The sequence below is a fragment of the Osmerus eperlanus genome, chromosome 27, assembly GCF_963692335.1.
Source record: "Osmerus eperlanus chromosome 27, fOsmEpe2.1, whole genome shotgun sequence".
NCBI classification, from domain to species: Eukaryota; Metazoa; Chordata; class Actinopteri; order Osmeriformes; family Osmeridae; genus Osmerus; species Osmerus eperlanus.
This window is the reverse complement of record NC_085044.1, coordinates 1,368,809-1,392,041: the sequence shown is the minus strand read 5'-3', so window position 1 is coordinate 1,392,041 and position 23,233 is coordinate 1,368,809. Positions and strand designations below refer to the sequence as shown.

The 23,233-nt window shown below is 43.3% G+C and overlaps 2 protein-coding genes across 2 annotated transcripts; one reads left to right on the top strand and one right to left on the bottom strand.

Annotated features, from left to right (window-relative positions):
• Window positions 1-1,583: 1,583 nt before the first annotated feature.
• bsx (brain-specific homeobox) lies at window positions 1,584-3,612 on the top strand. The gene is made up of 3 exons (XM_062453737.1): window positions 1,584-1,903; window positions 2,414-2,604; window positions 2,778-3,612. The coding sequence occupies exons 1-3, from the start codon at window positions 1,651-1,653 to the stop codon at window positions 3,021-3,023; spliced, it is 690 nt and encodes a 229-aa protein (XP_062309721.1). The 5' UTR covers window positions 1,584-1,650; the 3' UTR covers window positions 3,024-3,612.
• A 2,738-nt stretch (window positions 3,613-6,350) lies between these two features.
• jhy (junctional cadherin complex regulator) lies at window positions 6,351-22,988 on the bottom strand. The gene is made up of 9 exons (XM_062453583.1): window positions 22,948-22,988; window positions 21,967-22,462; window positions 18,549-19,317; window positions 13,882-13,989; window positions 11,443-12,062; window positions 10,905-11,196; window positions 9,392-9,478; window positions 8,611-8,745; window positions 6,351-7,731 (listed from the first exon to the last, which is right to left on the bottom strand). Exons 2-9 carry the CDS (start codon window positions 22,368-22,370, stop codon window positions 7,492-7,494), a joined length of 2,655 nt encoding a protein of 884 aa, XP_062309567.1. The 5' UTR covers window positions 22,371-22,462; window positions 22,948-22,988; the 3' UTR covers window positions 6,351-7,491.
• Window positions 22,989-23,233: the final 245 nt, after the last annotated feature.

Here is a 23,233-nt window from a genome sequence, read left to right as displayed (position 1 = left end):
TCACAGACAAAAAACGACTTGGTTTGTTTGAGGGTGCCACAAGCCTCTTACCGAAATGTCCCACTTCAGATTGACGCACGGCCTCCCTGGATTCAAATTTTACTTGATGAAATGGCTGTTAAAAGCCGCTTAACGCCACCTTAAGAACGGATCCCATTTACTATCCGCGCAAAGACCATTTCGTCACCATTTGTTCATTTACTTTTTAATTCACCTCTAAAAGCGACTAGTTATCCCGATGTTCTCTGTAAGAGGGATTGGGGTACAGGTTGATACAACTTTTAAGCCGTCCCAATTTAGCAAAAAAGACCCCTGCTTGAAACATGTTTTTGAGCATTAGCTTCATACATAGGCTACTTTTACTTTAGGCACAGAAAAAAAATATTGTATGATCAAGCACAGTCCAGTCGTCAATGTACTGAAATATGGTGCACTCGACGGGCATTCAAGTAGGCTGATAAACTGGGATAGGCGACAGGACAGTACAGTGGCACCGCTGTGCCTGGAGCTGTCATATTTCCAAGTTCATTAAACTCGTGATAAATTGTGCTTGGAGTCACTGCAAGGTGCACATCCATTTAACTTATACAAGCTCATACACATGGAGGACATGTTTTAAATTTGGCACAGTAATGTACTTTCGTGCGTAATTGAATCCAGTAATTAATTTGTTCAGTCCACCTGATGGAAATCCTGTCCTTGTGCCCAAGGACTACTACTTCCGCTTTAACATCTTCTCTAATTGCCTAATAGCATTGCAGCGAGAATTCTGCCTACATTAAGACACTTTCACATTATCTAGAGTGATTGGAAATGTGATGACAACACGATATCAACAAATTACTGCTTCCGTCGTCTAAATGGCGCATGGAGCAGCCACTTGTACTCTCCCGGATTTTAATACCAACAATTACAGCTAATTTAGGGCGGAATTACCAGATATACGTGTTATCCCCCTGCGACACATACGTCCGAAATCACAAAATAACGCTGTGAAGAACACTGTCCCTTAACTTTCACTCGACTTGGAATAACATTAAATTTGGCCTACAAGACAACAAATAATTAAATTGGATTACTTTTTCATAAATGCAGTCTTTTTATCAAGTAATTGTCCCATCATGTCAAAAATAATTAGGCTATGCTTGAGGTCGTTGTAAGAAAACGTATTTTATAATTTTAGAAACTGTACGATGAAGAAAACATGTTGTAGACGACAGGAGTGTTTCAATCCAGCATCAGCTTCCATCCTCTTAACGTCCACGGAAAGGAAGCGAATGAAGTCAAGTTTGACTAAGGCGCAGTTGGAAGCAACTGACTGACTCTCCTGGCAAAGGCGTTTTCAGCACCATGGCGAGCGGCCCTCCCTCTCCGTTGCCGTCACTCTAAATTAATCCATATGACACTAATTCTATTCCCCGCCCCACCGTCGTGCTATTGGCTGATTACAAATCAATTTGCCTATCTGCCACTGTCGCTATCCTTGGATAAATAGTAATCTACCTCCCACTGAATTAATAGTAGAGTAATCTACCTGGCAGTATACTCGCTGACACGCAGACTACTATCAAGCGCTTGAGACTGGAGACCGAGGCAACACGTTCGCACAACATCACCAACATTTTACGGACCCAAGTTGGTTAAAATAGTATGAATCTGAACTATACGTCTCCGGTGCCTCAGGTGCCCGTCCAGAGGTCAACGTCGTTCTTCATCGAAGATATCTTATTACACAAACCGAAGCCCCTAAGAGATGTATTTCACTCACCGTTTTCCACCTCCCTTGCGTCCCGGATGCCTCTACTAGAATACGGATATCCACTGATGCCCACACCGATACTGGCGCCTCATCCGCACCATCCTCTCCACAAGCCAGAGCATCACCAATACTTCTTTACATCTGGTAAGCTACGACCACTGGGCATGCATAAATAGATCTGTTGGACGTGTTTTGTACTACCAGTGTAGATTATTTAGTGATGTTTCTAGGTTAGTATTATTTAGAGAGCAAGCACACAACAAAATACATGTGTATTGCTAATCGTTTTGCCTCACGAAATGGACTTGCAGAGTGAACATAAATGTTTATAACCAGAAAACTAGGCTACGCTGAAATGGGCATAAATAAGGACTAACCAGGAAGCAATATATAAACAACACGTTGAACCAGCTGTTGTTCTGCAATTTAAAAACACATGCGTAAAACTATTATGTTCTGTAGGCTATTTTACTAAGTAACACTGTCAACAAAGTCATCACTGATGGGCCTACTTAACTGTGTTAAAATAACTTTAATGAAACAAGAAAATGTACCATGCCCCTATGTACTTTTATTCAGTAGCAAATTCAAAAAATAAGCAACGTGTTTGATCTCGATTTTGTAGTCTAATAATTTTGAATTCTTTTTTTTAAGGAATGCAAATGTCGGCGTTATTTCAGCACCATCCGGATTTACCGGGAAAGCATTGCAGACGCAGAAAGGCAAGAACTGTCTTTTCTGATTCCCAATTATCTGGCCTGGAAAAGAGATTTGAAATTCAACGGTATCTTTCTACACCCGAGCGAGTGGAGTTGGCAACAGCGCTAAGCCTTTCAGAAACTCAGGTAAGAGGAATTATCTTACCGCACCATTTTGTCACCATTATGGAACCATTTGTGTCCATTAGACGGAGGGGTCTTGATGATCGTTGATGATGATGACGACTGTTAAACATTTTAAAACATTGGCCGCCTTGTTTGGAAATCAGTTTATGAAATATTCAACATTTTCCGTGCAGGTGAAAACATGGTTTCAAAACAGACGGATGAAGCATAAGAAACAGCTAAGGAAAACGCAGGACGACCAGAAAAATTCTAATGACTTAGATAGATCGGTGGAAAACTCAAGCGAGAGTGAGATCAACGAAAAAAGCAATGAGGACATTAGCAAAAGGGGGATCGACGCGGACTCATACATAAACGAAGAAAACGAGGACGATGTTGATATCGAAGACGACATTTGTTCACCAGAACATTTACTATAGGCCTAATGCAAGAAAGCAATTGTTTGAAATGTAAATATTTTGTCTTTACAATATGATATGTAATATATATATATATATATATATATACACACACACACATTGCCTTTTTAACAGAACAATTACAATATTGCAAATATTTATTCAAGCGTGTGCTTATTCAACTAACTAATTTCAATGCTTTCCTGTTATATAGGCTAGCCTATCAAATCCACCAGGTTCATACTTAAAAAATTGAGACTGCAATAGAATAAACGAGTTCTTACTATTATCTTATTATTTGTATTCTCCCTATTATTATTATTATTATTATTATTATCATCATTATTGCTGTTTTATTGGCTAAAATATAGCCTTTCTTAATATTTTCACCATACTGTGGTTTGTGGGTGTTTTGAATACCAATTCTTATGACAATATGTTAATCATAAACTGCACAAGTAATTTCATAAACTCAATCAGCTCTTATCATTTAATTAATTATCCTACCCCTTTGTTTTGCACTTTCGTTGAAATAATCGAAATATTTCAGGCCTACATGTACCTATCTTCATAGGCCTCGACCTGTTTTCCATTTGTAATTCAATACCTTTATTATTAAAACTTATGATACCCCATACTGAGTTATTTTCATTCTATTGTTTGAGCTACCTTTTAACTTGTAATTTTAAATACAGTTTGATAATTTTGAAAATGTTACATCTGCCTAAAGACAAACACTAACCCAATGATCCATCTTAAAACTGAAAGGAAATATAGTCTAAAATATTGGATGTAGGATAAGCTATGTAGGCCTATTTTTCTATTTGGCTGTATGTCAGAGAGGGAGAGAGAGCGTGCGTGTGTTTAATTGATTTTTGTGTGAGTGAAACGTTTCTTTTTGTCATATACGTCAAAGGATGGAAATATTTTGACAATTAACATCGCTATTGAATGCGTCTGGCAACCGGGCATCATTATGTAAACTAAAAATATTTTGCCTATTATAGTATACAGTATAGTAGGCTATACTCTACAATATGCCTACTTGTTATCATTATAATGGGGCCAATGTTATATTATTGTCGTCATTATTATTATTATAAAATCTGCATTAGAAGCAGGCCTGCAGATTTCTCATCCTTTTCATTTTACGACTCACAGTCGTAAAATGAAGTTGTCCACGGCTGCCCGGTATACACTGAGGGCAGATTAAACGGTCTTTTATTATCATGACCCACCTGCTTGAGTCAGGACCCTCGCGCAGCGTGTGATGGAGATTTTTCTCGGAGGGTGAGAGTTACAAGTTGTCCATGCTGTGGTGGCTCGTCCCCGCTGAGTACCCTTCTTACAGGAAGAAAAGAGGACTTAAATCATACGAAAAGAGAGACTTAGGCTAGACATAGGAAGTGACATCATGACAACGTTTGGCAGGCGAACGTTGTTTTTAAATAGGCGCATGACAAATAAAATACAAACGGAGGTTTGAATCAAGACTTTAAATCAGTAATGGGAGCTAATGAAATGTTGATCTTGTGCTTCGTCTAATTACCTTCAGGCTGTTCAACACAGCACACCGAGTTATAACTTAGCACAAGGAGTATAATTTAAGCCTAGCCTACTCTATAGTGTAGGAAGCCAACGAAGCTATTGTGTCATCGGCCCCCTTTCCCGGAATACGGTAATAATAATAATAACTTTATGTAAAAATAAGCGCGTACTGAAAAGCCCAGTTTATGCTGAAAGACACTGTTTGTGGACTAACCTTGTAACATGTTCATGTTGTGGTGCAACACCACCTGGCCGGAAGTGACAGGAAGCAGTAGGCAAGAGGCCAGCTCACAAATATTAACTTTATCAATAAGCTAATTCATAAAAATAAAAATGTTATAGGTCTGCATATTTTGTACATTTAATTTAATTTAGCCTCGTGTTTAGGTCCTTGTAACTGATTTAACAAGCACACTTGGCTACACCAACTTAATCCAAACGTTGGCCACGGTTTACACATTTACCATTATAGGTTCTTCAAACTATTGTCAGGAAAATCGATCAGGGGGTTCCATTGAAATGCAAACTAATGGTTTATCTTTCAAACTAAAACATTAGGCTACAGTGAGTGAATTACTGTTTATTCTATCTGGGGGGAAATTATGAAACATTCGTTTTAAGATTTTATGAGCTATGATTTGGATTTTAGAGGATTTTGTCTACCATAATTTTTTTTTTCTTTTTTTCACACAAATCCATGGGCAGCCGTGACCATAGCTGGGGATTGATCTGTCATAGCCTACCACGGGGAGCACCAGTAACGAGGCACGTGCTGATTTAAGAAACCCGGCCTGTTCTGTACAGCGTAATTCAACATTACTGGACTGCAGCTCCCGCAGAAAAAGGCCCGTTAACGTCTACAAAATAAATAATAAAAACTCTTCTACTATGCTTCTAGCCATCTTTCTTCCAAGCGGAAAACGGGCCTTTTTCAGCATCGCTGCCCACTAGGAAATGTTAGGTCATCATCATTGAATTTAGGGGTTACCATATTAGTGAATATACAACTCACCTTGTCAGGCAAGCTTTTATCAAACCTCTGTCTGTGAACGTTTGCCAGGTTGTTTCCATTCATTGGGGAAGGCTAGGCCTACATTACCAGGCAATCACCTTTTCAGCCACGCTGACAAAACAGGATGTGCATCTCTCTCGGTTCATCCTTCCCTCTTTGAAAAGCAATTCATGCAATTCATGTCAAAAACGTGATTCTGATTAAGTAAGCAAAATGGAATAAAAAGCGCAGAGAAACTGAGCAGAAGGTGATCAATTAAAAGATTAAGCGTTTTGCAACACATGGACGCATCTGCATTTGGGTCTAATAGCGGGCTCGTCAGCTCATTTTCAGGGGCTTGCCGCCTACTTAAAGAGCTGCTCACATCAAAGCTTCCGTGTCGGACCCAGCTTTCCAATCTGTAGAAAGGGATGCTAATTTAGCCTCCTTTATGTGCGGCAGTGAGAGACTCCTTCAATTAACTGGATTTCTATGGCAAAAGAGGAGGGTGTAGATGCAAAGAGATTGGTCAGGACAAGCATCATTCCTCGTTCAATCAAAAGATCCGGTATTCATTACCATCCCACGCAACTGAAGCCGTTTCATTATAAACACAGGGCATCAAAGATGCCATGATGGGTTAAATAGAGACTATAATCTAATTAAAATATTAGATAGAAGTAAACAGCTCTTTGATAATGATCTAAGGGTTCTATTAAAGAAATGGGGTGCTTGAGATTGTTTATGGGGGCAAATTATCACTTTAGACTACAGACAAGTGAGGGATGACCAAATCTTCTGGGCTTCAAAGTGTAATTTTTATTTGACCCATTGGTGTCTCCGTAGCGATAGGGGGATACTGGCGGGAAACAATCAGGCTCAAGACAAAGAACACATTATTCTCGATTAACAGCGCTACCAGGTGCACAAGAGGTTGAGAGGGGACAAATTGAAATTGTGGATGAAATACCAACATGTAAATTACAGACTCATTACGAACATTAGAAGACAAAACAACTGCACATGTGAAACATAAACCCACAGGCATATTTCAATTAGCATTAAATTGAAAAATATTATACTATACTTCTGAGTTGTGTCCTATCATTTGGCTTCTTTTAAACATGATCTGATGATTCTGTTCTACCGAATAGTATGTTGCCTCAACTACAATCCACATGAGCACCAAAAAAGTTACACGTTAACACACAGCTGGTTATGAAGGTAAATGATATACGTCTCGATCAAACCTAGCCCTCGCTGAGTTTACACAGTGTATTTTACTCCACAGTCAAACTACAACAGAGGATTTAGGTAACAAGACAAGGATTATCCTTGTCAAGATTGGAGCATGATGTATTTGAATAAAGCTCATTGACTCACTGTACAAATCATTAGTGCACATTTCATACATTTCGTATATTAATCAAGTGCAAGTCCAAACCACTCGGAGAGACATGTTTACCCTGCGGTGAGTACCATAAACATGAATAAAGAAGCGACCAGTGCTTAACAAGTTAATTTGTTGAACAAAAGCTTGTATAGGGCAAGATAAATCCTTGTGTCAACAGCAGCAGACAAGCTGTGCAAGAACACACATATGTGGAGAAGTTGACACAAGTGCTAATAAATAGTCCCAGAGCACAACACACACCCTCGGCCTTCTACATCCTTTGAAAGACGGAGCGTTTGGGCTGGTTTGTCCGGACTGCCAGGTGCTTGTTTGCACTATCCGCCCGTGGTCTTTGCGTCCCACACCAGACAACAGCAATCAAACGCAGAAAACAATTTCAATGAATCCCAAACATATGAATCTACAGATGGATCTACTGCCGGCAGAGTCGAGCCGCGGGGCGCGTTGCGGTTCCTGGGTAGGGTACGTACCCTCACAGGCATTGAGGGTACGTACCCTCTCCTACCGAGACCCTATAACAGCCAGGTGAGCAGCGATCAGGGTAGGAGACCCGAGATCCGCCAGGTGGGCAGCACCTGGAAGTGGGCCACGGCTGCCTTCTCTTCCTCGTGGCGTTTCCTCAGGAGGTCCAGCGTGGCCAGCTGGGAGAGGTCGACACCCTCCAGGTAGGAGGCCCGGTCAGAGGAGACCCCCTCGCCCCTGTCCCCCTCCCTGGGCATGGACGGGGGCTTGGAAGGCGGGACTGGCCTGGGAATGCTTTTGGCGTACTCCAGAGCCTGAGGCGAGAATTCGGACGTTAAGGTGTTGGAAAGAGACTGTGGACTGTGGTTGAAAAACAAAAGGGGAGGATGAGATTGAGAAGAAAGGCGAAGGGTTTGTGGGGTAGAAACTGTGTGCTCAAGTAGCCTGAGTGCTTTTATGAGTCCAGCTTAGTGGATGAGTGTGCCATGTTCTTCATCGGTCTATTTAGTGACTTTGATTTTGAACTTAGATTCAAAGGGAATCAAAAACTTTTCAAAAAATTATAAATGCCAATCGTATCTTAACAACCTTGGCAATTCCCACTTTCAATCCATTTTGACATCAAATGTCTTAGACTCGTGTTCAAATGAGAGGTATCTATAGTATTATCCAGCACTTTCTGGAATCCGATCTGGAATTGTTTTGGAGGAAAGCAATCACACAGTATAATAGGTCTGGCCAGAGAACAGAGAAGGATGGATGTGTTCTGAGGTACGGCACTTTCTTATGGGAATGATCCCAATCTCATCCTGCTCGCCTCACAACCGGCTCACACACTTGCTTCACATTGTGTTAAGTCTTTCTTTTGCTAACAACCTCTTTTATCGACTACTGTTCTCAAACACACTCTCTCTCTCTCCCTCTCACACACACACGTACAAAGTCTCTCTCCCTCTCTCCCTCACTCCCTCTCTCACTCTCTCCCTCTCTCCCTCACTCAGTGTCTCTCTCCCTCTCTCCCTCGATGTCAGTGTCTCTCTCCCTCTCTCCCTCTATGTCAGTGTCTCTCTCCCTCTCTCCCTCTATGTCAGTCTCTCTCTCTCTCCCTTGATGTCAGTGTCTCTCTCCCTCTATGTCAGTGTCTCTCTCCCTCTATGTCAGTGTCTCTCTCCCTCTATGTCAGTGTCTCTTACCTTCTTCCTGGGAACCTCGTCCTTCTTGTCTTGTCCCACTGGCTTCCTGGCTGGCAGGGTCGGCATCCTACTTATCTTCTTATTCTGCTCGCGGATCACATTAGAATACAGCTTCTGTCGTCTCATTTTCTCAACCTGCCGGCGGTGAAAGAGAGAGACAGAGAGGGAGGGGGAGATTACAAAGAAAGGGTTTAATTAACTGAGCCATTTCTCCCATAAGAGCCTATCTCTCTACACATCCCTCAAGACGGCCTCTTCACAGTAGCCCCGACAGAAACAAACACAACAGACCATTTAGTGGCCCTATCAACATTTACACATATCGCTGACAAATAGGGACAACCCTAGATGCGAACAGGCCTCAATCTTGGTGCAAATTGGCCATACATGCTCACCTCATACACAGGGGGATTAACAAAAGATACATCGTCGCCAAATACCTCTCAACTTCCCAAGGCAGCTCCCATTTGCTTTGTAAATCCAATTTAATCTGTTTGGAATGATACTGGGCTTTAACGAGAGAGAGGGAGAGAGTGTGTGTGTGGAGGGGGGGGGGGGTTAATGGAAGCACAAAGAGACTTGAGGAGCTTCGATGTGATTGGTTGGACTATGCAATTGGGAGTGAGGCTTCTAATCACAATTCAGTGCTTTCGAAAACTAGTCCTGGAACAATGTATACAACAGAAAAGCAATCACAACGTAACGCCATTCTCCCAATACAAACTGGTCGTGGTCGTTCTTCAGAGGCTGCGTGAGTGCTGATTGGGCGGCGGGTGCTTACTGTCACGTCATCGGCTGTGAAAACAGGCCCAAGGCCTCCCAGCTTCAAGTCCTGCTTCAGGCGCTGGTAGTCTCTCAGCGTGTAGGCCTGACACACACACACACACACACACATCCTAAATACGTCTAGAATAACAAAACTGTCACAAGGTCATAAATAACAAGATGACCACACTAACCACACAGCTTGCGTCCGACGCATTCGACTTCTCTCGAAAGAAACACACATGACTAACAATCACACTCCAATGTGTTGTCCAGCTCCAGATTTCATGTTAGTCTTCACAGAGGACGTGTTTGTGTTGCGTCCCGGATAGGAGACTCACATAGGCCCCGGGCCTGGCCCCGCCCTCCCAGTCAGCGGGGGTAAGTAGGGCCAGAGCTCTAATCCCTGATGTACATCTGAGGGCCACTCAGCCAGCAATCCACAAGCTGCCCTCAGACAAAAGGGGGCTAATCATTCCAGATCGGACTGGCTGCTTTTAAAAGGCTCAGGTCACTTCAGAATTAGCCATTGGTCATGGACACGACAGGGAGGCTTTCTGAGGGAGGTTTGTTCCTCCAGACCCCCACCCCTGGTCTGTCACTCCTCTGCTTTCATGCCCCGGACCCCCCCACCGAGCGCTGGGCTGGTTTACAAATCTCAGCCTCACTAATCTCGTCAGACATGTGGGCTAACATGATGAGTTTGGGCAGACAGGTGGAAGATGTTGTTAGCTGATGTGAGAATACGCATCGGGAAGACGTGCATGCTGGGTAACTGTTTGGTGAACTACACATCCTCGTTTAAACATACCCGGGTTTAGGAAACGATTCGATCCTGAATGTCTCTCCATTTCAATGCCTACCGATCCGATTTTTCGGACATATGAATGCACCCTAAATAAATAAGTTAAGCTTTTTGTGATTTTAGAATAAAATGGGTCAGTAGATATGTCTATGGGTTTTGTTCATAGTTTCTTAGCTAGCAGCTTTGTGGGGAGAGAATGGTCGAGTCGCTCTGAGTATTCTCTGAGACACACCTGCTGAGATCAAGCTGGAGATCGACAAAAGAGGCCAAATCATTACATGCAAATTGGCATCTTAAGCAGTGCCTGCACCGTGGAAAATGACTTTTCTCTTCTCCCTTAATCACCTTATCCTCTAACACATCTCAAAATGGCTTTCTGGGCCTTGTCTGACATTGGCAACTCATTGCAATTAAGTGCATCTTACAGGAGTTAGACAATTAACCTGATGGTTTGTGTCTTAACCACCAAACCCCTTTCACAGCCTTCTTGTCTGGGAGCATGTAAAGAGATTACGTCTGACATCAAAGGACGTTTTATTTGCGTAACATGTGCCCCTCTTATAGACTTTTAGGATAAGGGGAAATGGCCATGCAATTATCCAAGTAGCTAAATTGGATAGCGTGGCCCCATCTTGTTTTTGCATTCCGGATGTTTATAGAAACTTAAAAGGAATATAAAAGGAGTATATACAAAGAATACATAACTACAGGTACACACACATACCTTGTAAGTGAGCCTCTCTTTTAGTTGCATTTGTTTCTCCATCTGTGCCAGGTATCCATCTGAACAGCTCCTCTGAATGTTTGTCTTCTGGGTGCCATTTCCCTGCGCCCCTGTGGGCTGTCCTTTCATCAGATGGCCTATAGGGGGCAGCCCTGCCCTGGAGCCTGGCTGATGCTTGTACACAGCAGGTCTGTACTTCTGACTGTCTGCAGGATGCAGGGCACTGCTGTCCACATTAACAATCTGGTTCTGGTTATCAGGACAGGACAGATGCCACCTTGGACTGTTGACCCTGGAACATAGAAACAAAACAACAAAGTCCTTTTAACCGATGACATTTTAGATTAGACATAATTACTTTTTTTTAGTAGGCAACAGTAATGATTAAGGTTGAAGTCTTGCTACTAAGAATACTGATGTTTGCCTAAGATCAGCAGTAATAATTACACAACAGATACAAAAGATTCAAGTGCAGTCACGCAGCATGAACCGGCATGAACACCAGAGGAGTGAGGTGGAGAGGCCACGCCAGGCTGACCTGGTGCTGCCGTCTCCTGGCCACCCTGCTGGAGAGCCCCCCTGGTTCCAGACGGTCCAGACGCTCGGCTCAGCAGCCATGCCTACCCCGAAGGGACTTGGCCTGGCTGGGACGCCAAGCCTGGGCAGGGGCACCAGGGCTGGAGGGGAGAGGGGCCCAGGGCTGGCAGCCAGCGTGACCCCGTGGTAGGGGACCGGGAGAGGGGCATGGAGGTGTCTTGTCAGGGGCAAGCTGGAGGAGTGTGAGAGAATGTGAGGGCCTCCAGGGGAGGTTGAGGTGAGGTCCTGTCTGCTCTGGTGGAGGAGGGGGAGGAGGTCAGAGGAGGAGTGCAGGTTGATGTGGAGGTGGACTGAGGGTGCGGGGTGGGTCTGGAGTCCAGGGTGTGAGGGTGAGGAGAAAGTGGAGTGTGTTTCACTGAGGGTTCGTGGGGATGGATGGGAGGGTTGTGGGAAGTGGGGGTGAGACCGTGGGTGAGGCTGGAGTTGGGGCTGGGGCAGGGGCCTGGCTGTGGGTTCGGAGGTCGCGGGGCTCAGACGGTCTCCCTGCCTGGCTTGGCCCCCCGGAGCTGTGGGTCTCTTCTCCGGGGGATTTCCTCTCCACTGGGCTTTCTTCTGGGTCATCTGCAGTGGGGGTGGAGGTGGGATTATGTCAGTAATACTCCAGCTTCTGCATCTGCAGGGACACATCAACTCACAAAATAACCGTCGACGTGGCGCAAGACAAATCAACGAGGGTTAACGGATAATATCCAATTCCTTTTTAAATAATTTGCGATTCGTGACTGGTAAACGAAAAACAAAAATGTATCTTGTGTAACTATTAATCCTACAACCTTTCTCTAGTAAGGTTTGTTTTTCTATGGCCCAGGGATATACTGTGTGTGATGGTAACCCTCCAGGTTTCACCCTATCCTCCTGGATGATTTGTACATGCCTCATGAAATGCTGTTTTGGATGTAAGGACCGTCACTGCTTCATCGGGATCTCATCAACAACAGCGACTCCAAAGAAAAACATATCTGAAGTGGTAGACTGACAATACACTGTTTAGCTTCCCCTCTTTGATGTCACTAGCTTTTGAGTCAATTGCTAACCTGACAACTTATTTTGCATGGCTGCGAAATTCACAAATTCACCTTTCAAAGGAAACTCATTTCAGGGATATGAGAACAAAGAATGAGTCGATGAAGACGAGGTTATCTTAGAAACGTTTTTTTTTTTTTTTCTGAGGTATTCTATTGATCTTTCAGTTTAGTAATCCTCTTGCTTTGTGAGTCTTTGCAGACCACAAGCAGACAAGTACATTAAGGGTTTGTTTGCTTGTCTTAAGGCTTGAAGTTAGCATTTATGTTCCTTCAACTGATTGGACAGGCGCATAACATTTTTTTAAATCATTTTCACCTGGTTTCCAGTACAGGATTTAAAAAAAAGTTCTGCTTTGGACATGGACCATCTTAAAAACAATATTAATGAAAATATTATCGTTTTTTGTTGTTGTATGGGCATGAGCCCAGTCTACAGAAAAGTCTTATGAACCAAAATTGATATGACACAAGCTCCTGAAACAGATCACCGTACCATGCGTTTCAAGTGAATGAGAGACTTTCTCAAAAGGACACTTAAACAAATGCATTTCGAATCATCCTTCGACAAGGGGCATCATCTGTTCATACTTTGACATGGCAGGAAACCCGGGATGATAAGAGTCCAACCCAATGAAGAAAAATGTAAGTGCTGCCGTATGGCTGTTGTCATGGCCGGAGGGGGGGGGGGGGGGGGGGGGAGCAGGGTTGTCGTGCAACGCCTGAGCTTCTCTCTGCATGGCCTGTCCAAATTACACCGCCCGGCTCCGGGACCTGTGGCTCAGCATCTAATGCCTCTGATTTAGCAAACACCAGCTTTCCCCCATTCTAATGGGAAAATATATACACTCCTCTGCCTGTCAGCATTAGGGCGACCGCTCAAGTGCTCAAAATAATGATGCTTCTCCATTCTCCCTCCTTTTCCCCGCTCGCCCAGGTTTCTTTTCAAGGCGTCTCCGCCGGCGCCCATTGTGTCTCGACAACTCTATCGGATATTTGTGTTGTGTCCGTCGCCGGGGGGGAAATGAAATATCCCAGATGATGGTGCGCCTGCTGTGCAGACGTTTTCATCTTGAATGGGAAGCCCTCGCTGGCAGTTAAGGCAGCAAAACAAACACACACATCACACGTGGTACACGCACACATTCCACATGGTACACACACACACACACACAAACACACACCCAAACAAACACACACACCACACAAAATTGCACCTAAACAAACACACACCACACACAAACACGCACCCAAACAAACAAACACACACACCACACACACACACACACAAACGAACACAAAGGACAGGGGAGGGTTGAATGAGATCAATAAAGAAAACCGAAGTGAAGGGGCCCTACCCTCAGTTGTCGGGCCTGCAGCAGCCACCTCAGTTCTGGGTCTGGACTGTCCTCCAGACCCCCCTCCATGCTCCCAGCGGTGGTAATCTCATCTGATGCATCCGTCACCTTTACACACAGGGACAGAAGAGACTTGAGGTGAGAGACAAAAGGCAGCGAGACGAAGAGGGAAAAACAGACCTGACAATGAGAGGAGTGAGCACTTCTGAGAGGGCAACTTTAAAATCAGTTAATGGGAAGATTCTCATTCCCATACATTCACATCAGTAGGTATTGAAGGGAGCAAATAGGGGGTGAATATACGTAAAATTATGTTGATATACCTAATTCTAATTAAATAGGCCAAATTACTTAACCGGGTGCATTACTTCACAATCAAAACAGTCCTGCTACATCGTTAATTTCAGTTTAGAATCACCTATTTTAACTATTTACCCCACGAAACCGGCAGAATTATCAGCGAAAATATGTCACCTCCGCTTCCCAGTGTCTGTCGTGTAAAACCATTTGAGTACTGCTCCCATTAGTCAGTCCACTCTGCACTTTAACCTTCTCAATCCCCCTCACGTTACATCAATTCCTCTATTCAATTTTTCCTAATGCACCCATAGCCGTCGAGAAAATATCTTCCCCTAATGCCATAATGAAAATCATTTTGTTAACTTTGGCCAATACCCCCTCAGGCGCCAGGGACAATCTCAGGGGATCGATGCCATCGACGGCGTGAGGAGTTACTTGTTGAATTCCGCTAATTCTGCTAGCATGAATAGGGTAAGGTCACGGAGAGAGGGTGAATCGAGTTGTAATATATATCCATCAATAAGCGCTCAGTCCTGCTGTTCCATCTGTCTGCTGAAAGGCCAGGTACGGGGAAACAGATAGTACCCAGCCTCGCTGTCCTCTCCAGCTAAAGGACAGCGTTGCACACAATGATACCTAAAAGCTAAGAATAAAAAATAAAAAAGGAAAATTTCACTGGGACTGAATGAAATACTGTTTTGACCTCAAGCGGCGTGGCGTGCCTGCAATGTAGTTTTCAAAATGCTGGACACAAAATGTCAAATTGTGTAATGAAAAGAATGACTCATGTCAAAAATTTGGAAAAGTAGTTGGAAATTAAACGTTTCATGGTTTGTGACTATGGCAAACCGTCAAAAGATTTATTGGCATCTCAATATGATAAAAACACATCATTTTATATAACCACACATCAGAGAAAAGGCCGTGCTCCCATCAACATGGGGATCTTAGCGCTGGCGCTATGTTGTGGTTGGCTGCAGTCTATGATGAACATGAAGTCACATACCAACGCTGTGCTTCCCAGCTTGATGGCTGCCAGATCGGTGGATTTGCACTTTTTATTTTATTTTATACTTGCTGCTTTATTGTCTTCAGCCTGTGGTCTGCACCTCGATCTGCTCCTTCCAAAGTGTCTTATATGTTGTTCTTTCTGAGTTCTCTTTGTTTTCTTAGAGGGTTTTAGGTTAAAAATGTGAAATCATCTAAGCAATTAAAATATAATTTGATATTTATTAGATTACTACTGAGGCTGCCTGATGACCAGTTGTTCTCCAGGTGGGACAGTGTTCAGGTGTCCTCTCACACCCCCAAACTTGGCGTTGGTGTAACAGCTGTGTGTGTGTGTGTGTCTGAGCAACAGGTGTCAGTGACTTCACTACGGACAGCACACACACACACACACCCCTTCCCTCCAGGGCAAGACCCAACTACAACCTATGCCAGTGCCCCCTGCCTTTGCCTTTTGTCACCCATTATAAAAATCCCAATCAATTGGAGCAAATGATCAAGCATTTTGAGCATCATAAGCTGTGTAATATCTATTCTGCGAAATTGGGGCCCATAATTGGCTCTCGGCTAGACGATGTCACAACAAAGTCAGAGCAATCGTGGGCAAAGCCCCCAGCCAGGACCGGGAAACATCAGCTTTTCGCAATGATGACTTCAAAGGGTCCGTGGATCTTGAATTGCATTTGGTTGCTATTGTGGCCAGCCCAGGCAATCTTGATTAGGTGTTTACACTGAGATAGGGTATACAGTGCCAGAGAGCCTCCCTGGAGCTTTGGTCTAAAGCTATTAAGAGATTGTACATTATGTTCCCTGGCTTTGAAGTGAGGGTCTGGGAGATGAGCAGAGGCTGTGGCTGAGTGCAATGGCAGAAGATTGCTCCGCTACTTCTGTCTTTATCAAAGGAGGCCCTGTTGCCGAACACCACGGCTGCCGCCACTCCCGCGCTCACGGGGGCTCAAAAGTTGCCGCATTAGGAGATTGTGTACATTTAATAATGCGGCTAATTATAGCAAGTTGGTTTCAGAACTCCACTCCCGTCAAAGAGCAAATGGGAGCCCCTTTAGAGAGAGAGGCAGAGCGAGCTGTGCTTAGCCGGGCCGGGATAATGATGGGGAAACGGATGTGATTTTGTTGTGGGAATTGCTCTCTTTTAAAAGGACATGGTGAACAAAGAAGGCAAATGAAGGCTGTCTCAAACGGGAGCATGCAGACATGAAGCCTGATCAGAAACTGTGTTTAATTCAGATATGTGGGGCTGCTCTCGTCTGATTGCACCAATCCCTCTTTAGACGAGTTACATAAGGAACTAATATAGCTGCACAAGAACGAATGTTTGAGAGACTATTTTAATAAATTCTAATCTCAATTCGAAAGAAAAACTGAAAACATTTGAACATCCAATTTACCAGTTTTATATCTGTTTGACTACAAGTATTATAAATTTGGATCAATCTCAAACAATCTCAATCTCTGTACTAAAACGGGCTTTAATGCAGGGTTTGGTATACAACACTTGGAAAGAAAACAAGTTAAAATGAGGAACAAAAACAAAAAAACGAAATTAAGAAAAACAATCCTGTTTGGAAGTATGCTTTCTGCCCGTCTGTGTGTGAAAGCATTACACGCAAATTTCACCCCATTTGTAAATAAACGTCCTACAACAGTGCCGCATGCACATCACCCCTCTTTTAAGCTGCGTGTGTTGTGAAGAAGACGTGGCGATGGGAAACTAATAAGCTAATTCAGGAGACACTGAGACAACAGACGGCACTGAAGGAGGAATAGGGCTTAATATCCCACAATACTAACAGCCCTTCACTATGCAAATGTGGGTGATATAGGGCTAAGACATTGTGGCAGGGCCAGGGCTCAGATGGGCTGGGGAAAAAAGGTTTGGGATATTACAGCTACCAAACAGACATATGTCCCAGAGACATGGAGAGGGGGGAGACAGGCCACCTAAGGCCAATTATGTCCGTGTGCCAGGTGCAGGGATATCTAAGAGGCTATTGGTAACCCGTCTTCTCTGATGTCCTTAATAGCTACTGTTGTACATATCAACTCATAATAGGCACTGCATAGACACACAGGGCTGCCTTCCACTTGGTAGAGGGGGGGGAACAGCCAATTGAAAGCGAGATTGCTGCTCTGCTAAATTAATTTTCTAGACTGGATCCATGTTCACTGGATGTCGCAGACAAAGTCAAAAGGAAAAATACATGTCCAGTTAACGAACGGAGGAGTCTGTGTTCATATTAAGGTTTGGGGAAGTACGTCATCTTGCCGTCACTGACGGATAACAATGTACACCTCGGTATGGCTAAATATTTGAAATGATTACAATTACTAGGCTATTTACAATGACTGGTAGGCCACAGTGAAACCTTTAAACATGTTTTTTAAACGTTTGTCATTTAGCAGACGGTTATTCAAACCGACCTACAAGAGCGTGTTTTCATAGTCATTGTCAGTAGAGGAAAGTGAAATCAGTGACACAATGCTGGATCACACACACACACACGAGGGAGCTGGTAAATATTGAGTCAATAACATAGGTAACAATAGTGATGGCTCAGAATGGATTGTCCAGGAATCTAATTAATGAAGTAAAAACCTGTGGAACAGCATCATATGCTGAATCATTTTATCTTTAGCCATCTTTCAATATCAAAATATTTTTGTCTTATAGAAGCACTTAATCACTACTGTGCTTTTGTGCTTCTATTCCTGGGACCAGCCTAAGCTTAACAGTAGCCTATAACACTTGAGCACAAGTGTGATATCTTGTGTATCGAATTCATGTAACTGAAAATTGCAAATGTTTATAGGGTACATTATAAAAAAGAACTATAGATCTTAATGGACCTGTATAAAGTATACTGGTATAAAGGTATGAGTATAAAAGGTAATATAAATTTAATGTAATGTTTGTATATTTTTTACCCCATATTCTAATAGTTTTCCCTCTTTCGTGATAACAATGCTATGGCCACATCCATATCTGTCTCAAAAAAGAGTTGTTCACAAGCCAAACAAATCTCTCAGTTGTAAAGACCAGTTTTCAGACCTTGGGCATGTTGTTGCAAAATATTAACCAATTGAAGGAGTTAAACTGTACACAACAATTGATACAGATGATGGGTTTGAGTTTTTACTATGCTTGTGCAGTCCCTAGTGGCTACTTTGTGCACTGCATAAATGTTGAATGGAAGAGGAAAAGGAAGTACTAGTAAAAGATAAACTAGGAGAGAATGAATGAACAGAAAGATGAAGTCAGACCATCAACCTGTGGGAAGTGGACACCAACAAAATCTGTAGAAGATGGATGCCTATCAACACCGGCTGCTAAAATCACGTACCTGAGTCGAGGTGTCCGATTTCTCTCCCTTCTGTGAATGGGCCTTCAGATAAGAACCACCTGACTTGGCTGCTTGTATTCCCAGAGTGGTTCTGTTCCGTTCGATAATGTCCTCCTTGGGTTTATCCTTCATTGTCTTTGACACTTGCTGTGGACCTTTTTGTCTGAGAGAATACTTGAACTGCTTCTCACCCACTGTTCCACCTGCCTGTGCCTCCCGTTGTAGCTCGTAGCACGTCTGAAACTCTTGGCCGTGTCTGTCACGTGTCTCGCTGTCCTGCTCTGGCTCAGGAGAGCTGCATGGGTTGTGGTCGGGGTGTGTCGAGTTCATCCCAACTTGTTTGACTTGGTCGTTCCTGTGTCGAGTTCTGCTGCCGTTTCCTTCTGAGGGTGTATTGGTTGGTAAGTGTTTGGAATCCCTTGGTCCGGCTGTGACATTGTGGTTAGATGGTACATGAAGGTGGTGGGGTAACAGCGGTGGATTCTCTCTGGTAGCCTTCATCTCTTGTGGATGCAGGTGGTAAGATTCGAAGTGGTGTTGAGTCGCTAACTGGTTGCCCATCATATCTGGAGTCGCGTTCTCTGATAGAACAGGGTTTCTGACGATAGCGTAGCTATAGCCTCCTCTGGTAGAACGACCCTCTCTGTCACTGTGGCTCTCTTCCGACCTCTCTTCCATATTTTGGGGACGATGGACGTTGTGGAACCTCCCAGCCTCCCTCAGGTTGGTTCTCCAGTTGGGGTCGTAGCGCAGATCTGAATACCTGTCTCTGGGACACAATGAGATTTACAAAGGAGATGAGGCACACGTTAATGTCAATACTGTGCTACGCTATGTGATGCTCAACTCAACAAGCAGGCCAATGGGAAATGAAAACATATGGGAAGTGATGGTTATGACTTTAAACGAATAATATCAAAGGGAATAACTATATGGTTGTTATTTTGCCACAGTCATAAATGCATTACCGGGGCCTTACTTTCAGAAAACCAGTGTGCGGCATACTCGGAGGTCGAAAGACCAAGAGGTGTAGCACCTGACTGAGATTGATGCCCTCTAACAATTAGAGCCTCAGCCTTATTTGGACACAACAAAACGATCTCGCAAATAGAATCAGACGCCACTCTTCATGAGCCTGCATTTATGGATAATCTTCATGTTTTCACTTCCTCATTCGCTAATGAGGGGGGGCAAAGGACTGCTCCCTAACTATGGTTCACAAATGGCAATTTTCGGCTTATAAAATGGCCTGAAATTGCTGTCTAATGTGCGCCTTCTGACAGTGATGAAAAGATCTCATTATAATAATTAGCCCGTGGTTCCTTTGTTGTGCTGCCTGGAGAACGAGTCGAGAGTCCTGCTCATGTCCTGATGCCTACTAGGTGTAGGGCACTTCACTCGATGAGGGCGCAAGGGTAAGGGATGGCTCTGTAATGACTCAACATGGAACGAGCAGGAGAATGCATTAGTTACACAGCTGCCAGGGTGCACAGGGCCCACGGGAACACAGCGAGCCTTTATGCCGCAGACCAGATACAGACCGCCGCAAACAAAAGACGAAGGAGTTGCCTTAAAGGAAATGCGGCCGAAACAGAACAGGGAAGTTGCAAACTGTTTATAGAAAATACTCAATACTCGAAACGTGGTCATTCTTTACCAGGGTTTTGGTAACATTGGCGGAGAGCAGAGAGAAATGTTTAATAGAATGATGAATAGAATTGCTTAAATGGGAATCTTCTGCTTGAATGAGGGGTATCCATGAGTGTGAATTGTGAAATGCCCACTGTTGTGGAAAGGACACATCCAGCTTTGAGTATCTGTCAATAGTAAGGGGTCTATAAAATTAGATGCTGGGGGGGAAAAACTGTTTTCACCACACTCTCTGAAATGGAGCCTTTGTGAGGACACATCATGGTCATTTTCTCTGAAACAATGTAGGTGTGAAGTGGGTCCTCTCTCACAGCACATCTATCTGCACAGGCTGCAACAATGGGAGAATGCCCAGTCTGTTTTGGGGGGGCTGGTTAGGAAATGACACTGAGTACAAGAGAGAGCAAAAACAGATGTGGGATCCTCCACTCTTCAGATTCCTGTATCTGCCTCTCGAGAGACGAGAGGTTTCTGTTGCGTTAGCGATGATGCTACGCTAATAGACGTAGAAGTGACCGCTTATTGTGATAGGGCCAAACAAAACGTAAATCTAATTTCCCTTAAATTAGAGCAGTTACTCTGAAAGTCCCCAAATTACCCATCCTCTTTTCTACAGTGAATAGGCAGAGCCAACGCCTTCATTGTATCCAAAGACCGCCATGGCTCTATTGTTGACAGATGAATGGAAGTTATTAATCTGTTTTCTTTCATGTGCAGTTCGCCAGGAGAATGTTTGATTGTTGCAGGACCCCACGTTGTACTGTACATAGGCCTAAACTTAATTAACCAGGATAATTGTGACATTTCAATGAGGAACATTCACTTGATGGTAAATTACTTTATAATAGCATAATTCTATTAAATTGTTTCGATTTTGTAGAAATTAACATAAAGAAGACATGCTAAGATGTGACTATTTGTTTTAGATACAATAGTTTGAAAAGAGTCACATGTGACAAAAACTGTTGAATATGTTGAAACAAACGTTTCTATTTAGATAAATTGGACGAAATAATTGCATTCACATTAGTCTAATTGTCAGCTCAATAAGGGTTAGGTTATGTCCTCAAACTAGCAGTCAAGAAGCTGCAGGTAAAAAATGTTTATGACCTTGCTGCCATCTACTGGATCAATTTGGTGTAACCTTGATATTTTGCTGCCAGACAGATCGAAAAATAAAACGTTATTGATCCCGAGGAGAAATTACAATGACCTACCAATAAATGTCAAGACGTTTCAAAACTTTTTTTTCGAATTATTTTTTCAACCTTTCAAAAAGGAAATCAAGTTTTTTTTTTTTTTATGACTCTTTCAGCCTTTCAAAAGTTTTTTTTTCCCCACATACACAGTGAAGTGTATTTCATGTGAATGTTTCCCCACAGGACAGGTGAAGTGAAAGGAGAGAGGAGAACAGTCAAACCTTAGAACAGAGTACATGCTCTAGGCTAGAGTACAGTAGAGTAGAGTATAGTAAAGTCATCAATAATGTATTCATCAATGATGCACACTTTTTTTTTGAAAATATTGTTTCAACCTCTCAAAACTTTTTCAAAATATTTTGAAAAAACTTTCAAAACTTTTTTTGCTCACATACATAGTGAAAGGAGATGATATAGGGAGGAGTGGGGAGTTGAGAACCGAGAAGCCTTTAGAGCAGAGCAGGACAACCATGGACAACCATGATACTTTTGGGACGTCTATTATTGTGTATGTCAGCTTCAGTGCAAGAACACACAGGCTTTTCTACGGCTCAACTGAGTGAATTTACCTCGTCACTTCGGTGTCATCCATCTGATGATTATCAGGGAACTGAATGCTGGAGACCGGACTATAATTCCTCTGGTCTGGTCTGTGTGTGGATACTTCCAGACTATCATACACATCCAAACATTCCTCCCCCTGTTCTTTATAATCCACGTCTTGTTTTTCCATCTGTTTTAAAACGGCTGGGTCGACATCATCTTTGGGCTGTGTCACCACCTCGACGTGGCCGTTAATCCGCTTGAGGAGCGCTTGTTGATACGCCCTTTCCTCGGCCAAGCTTTCCGTGTCAGACTCGTTGGAGTCCCAAATATTGAGGCTGACATTTTGTACAGGTGAAACGACCCGTCTTTGTTTCTCCTTTAACCTTTCATGGGTCTTTCCCTGCTCGTGTTCTTGAACGTGGTCCATATTTGTCTTATTTTCAGGTGACCGCGAAGAAATGAGCTTGTGTTTGTGTCGAGGGTGATGGGCTGCCGTGTTGGTGACTTGCTGCTGGTTCTCTGCATTAAAAGAGGTAAATCTGTTGTAAGAACGTGGCTACTGTACTCGTTTGACAGTTCTTTCAAATAAGTAATAGATGCCCGCTCAGCCTAGTTGCCAACTGAATATTCGAGTGTTATTCGTCAAACGTATTTGGTCAAATAACTGCTGATTTAATTCAACTTTTATTCTATGGTTTATAGCCACGACACCACCGACATATGAATGAATGTGTGTAAGGAATGCTTTGACTAGCTGAACGTAGCACGGATTCTAATTGCAAGCGCAAACTAGTCTCGCTAGCCTAAACCACATAACATCTGGCTACATTCTAAGGCTATATATCCATAGCTTGTTTTCTTAACAACTTTCACACGTTGCACATTGACATGCGTTTGAAATGACACCCATTCCGAAGCTCTATTAGTCTAGTAAACGAGTGTCACATGAAACAATACAAAACAATCACCATTGTGCTCGAAATTGTAGAGCTAAAGGTACTTACCTTTATTAGTGTGTACTTGTGAGTCGTGTAACCATGGGAACCTAAACACATACACGAGGCAGTCCTGCGGCTGCGCAGTGGTGACTCGAGCGCTTTCAGATTGTTCATCCAAAATAGTGGCCCTTTCGAGTCGACTTGACATCAGCACGAGCAGAACACTATAACGAACAGAAAATCATGAATAATGGCTAATGAAAGGTGTGCTGTACAACATACCAATATAGGGTTTGTTTGAAAAAAAACATTTGGAGTTGGCAGTTGACGGAAATTTGAGGAAAAAGGCGTT

Bases quoted from the DNA above. Each gene is read 5' to 3' on its own strand.
- jhy (XM_062453583.1), bottom strand. From the start codon at position 22,370: ATGGACCACGTTCAAGAACACGAGCAGGGAAAGACCCATGAAAGGTTA. The intron at 8,746-9,391 runs GTAAGCACCCGC...CACCGCCGGCAG, and splicing joins TCACAGCCGATGACGTGACA to GTTGAGAAAATGAGACGACA. The intron at 7,732-8,610 runs GTAAGAGACACT...TTCTCGCCTCAG, and splicing joins ACGAGGTTCCCAGGAAGAAG to GCTCTGGAGTACGCCAAAAG.
- bsx (XM_062453737.1), top strand. From the start codon at position 1,651: ATGAATCTGAACTATACGTCTCCGGTGCCTCAGGTGCCCGTCCAGAGG. The intron at 1,904-2,413 runs GTAAGCTACGAC...CTTTTTTTTAAG, and splicing joins CCAATACTTCTTTACATCTG to GAATGCAAATGTCGGCGTTA. The intron at 2,605-2,777 runs GTAAGAGGAATT...TTTTCCGTGCAG, and splicing joins TAAGCCTTTCAGAAACTCAG to GTGAAAACATGGTTTCAAAA.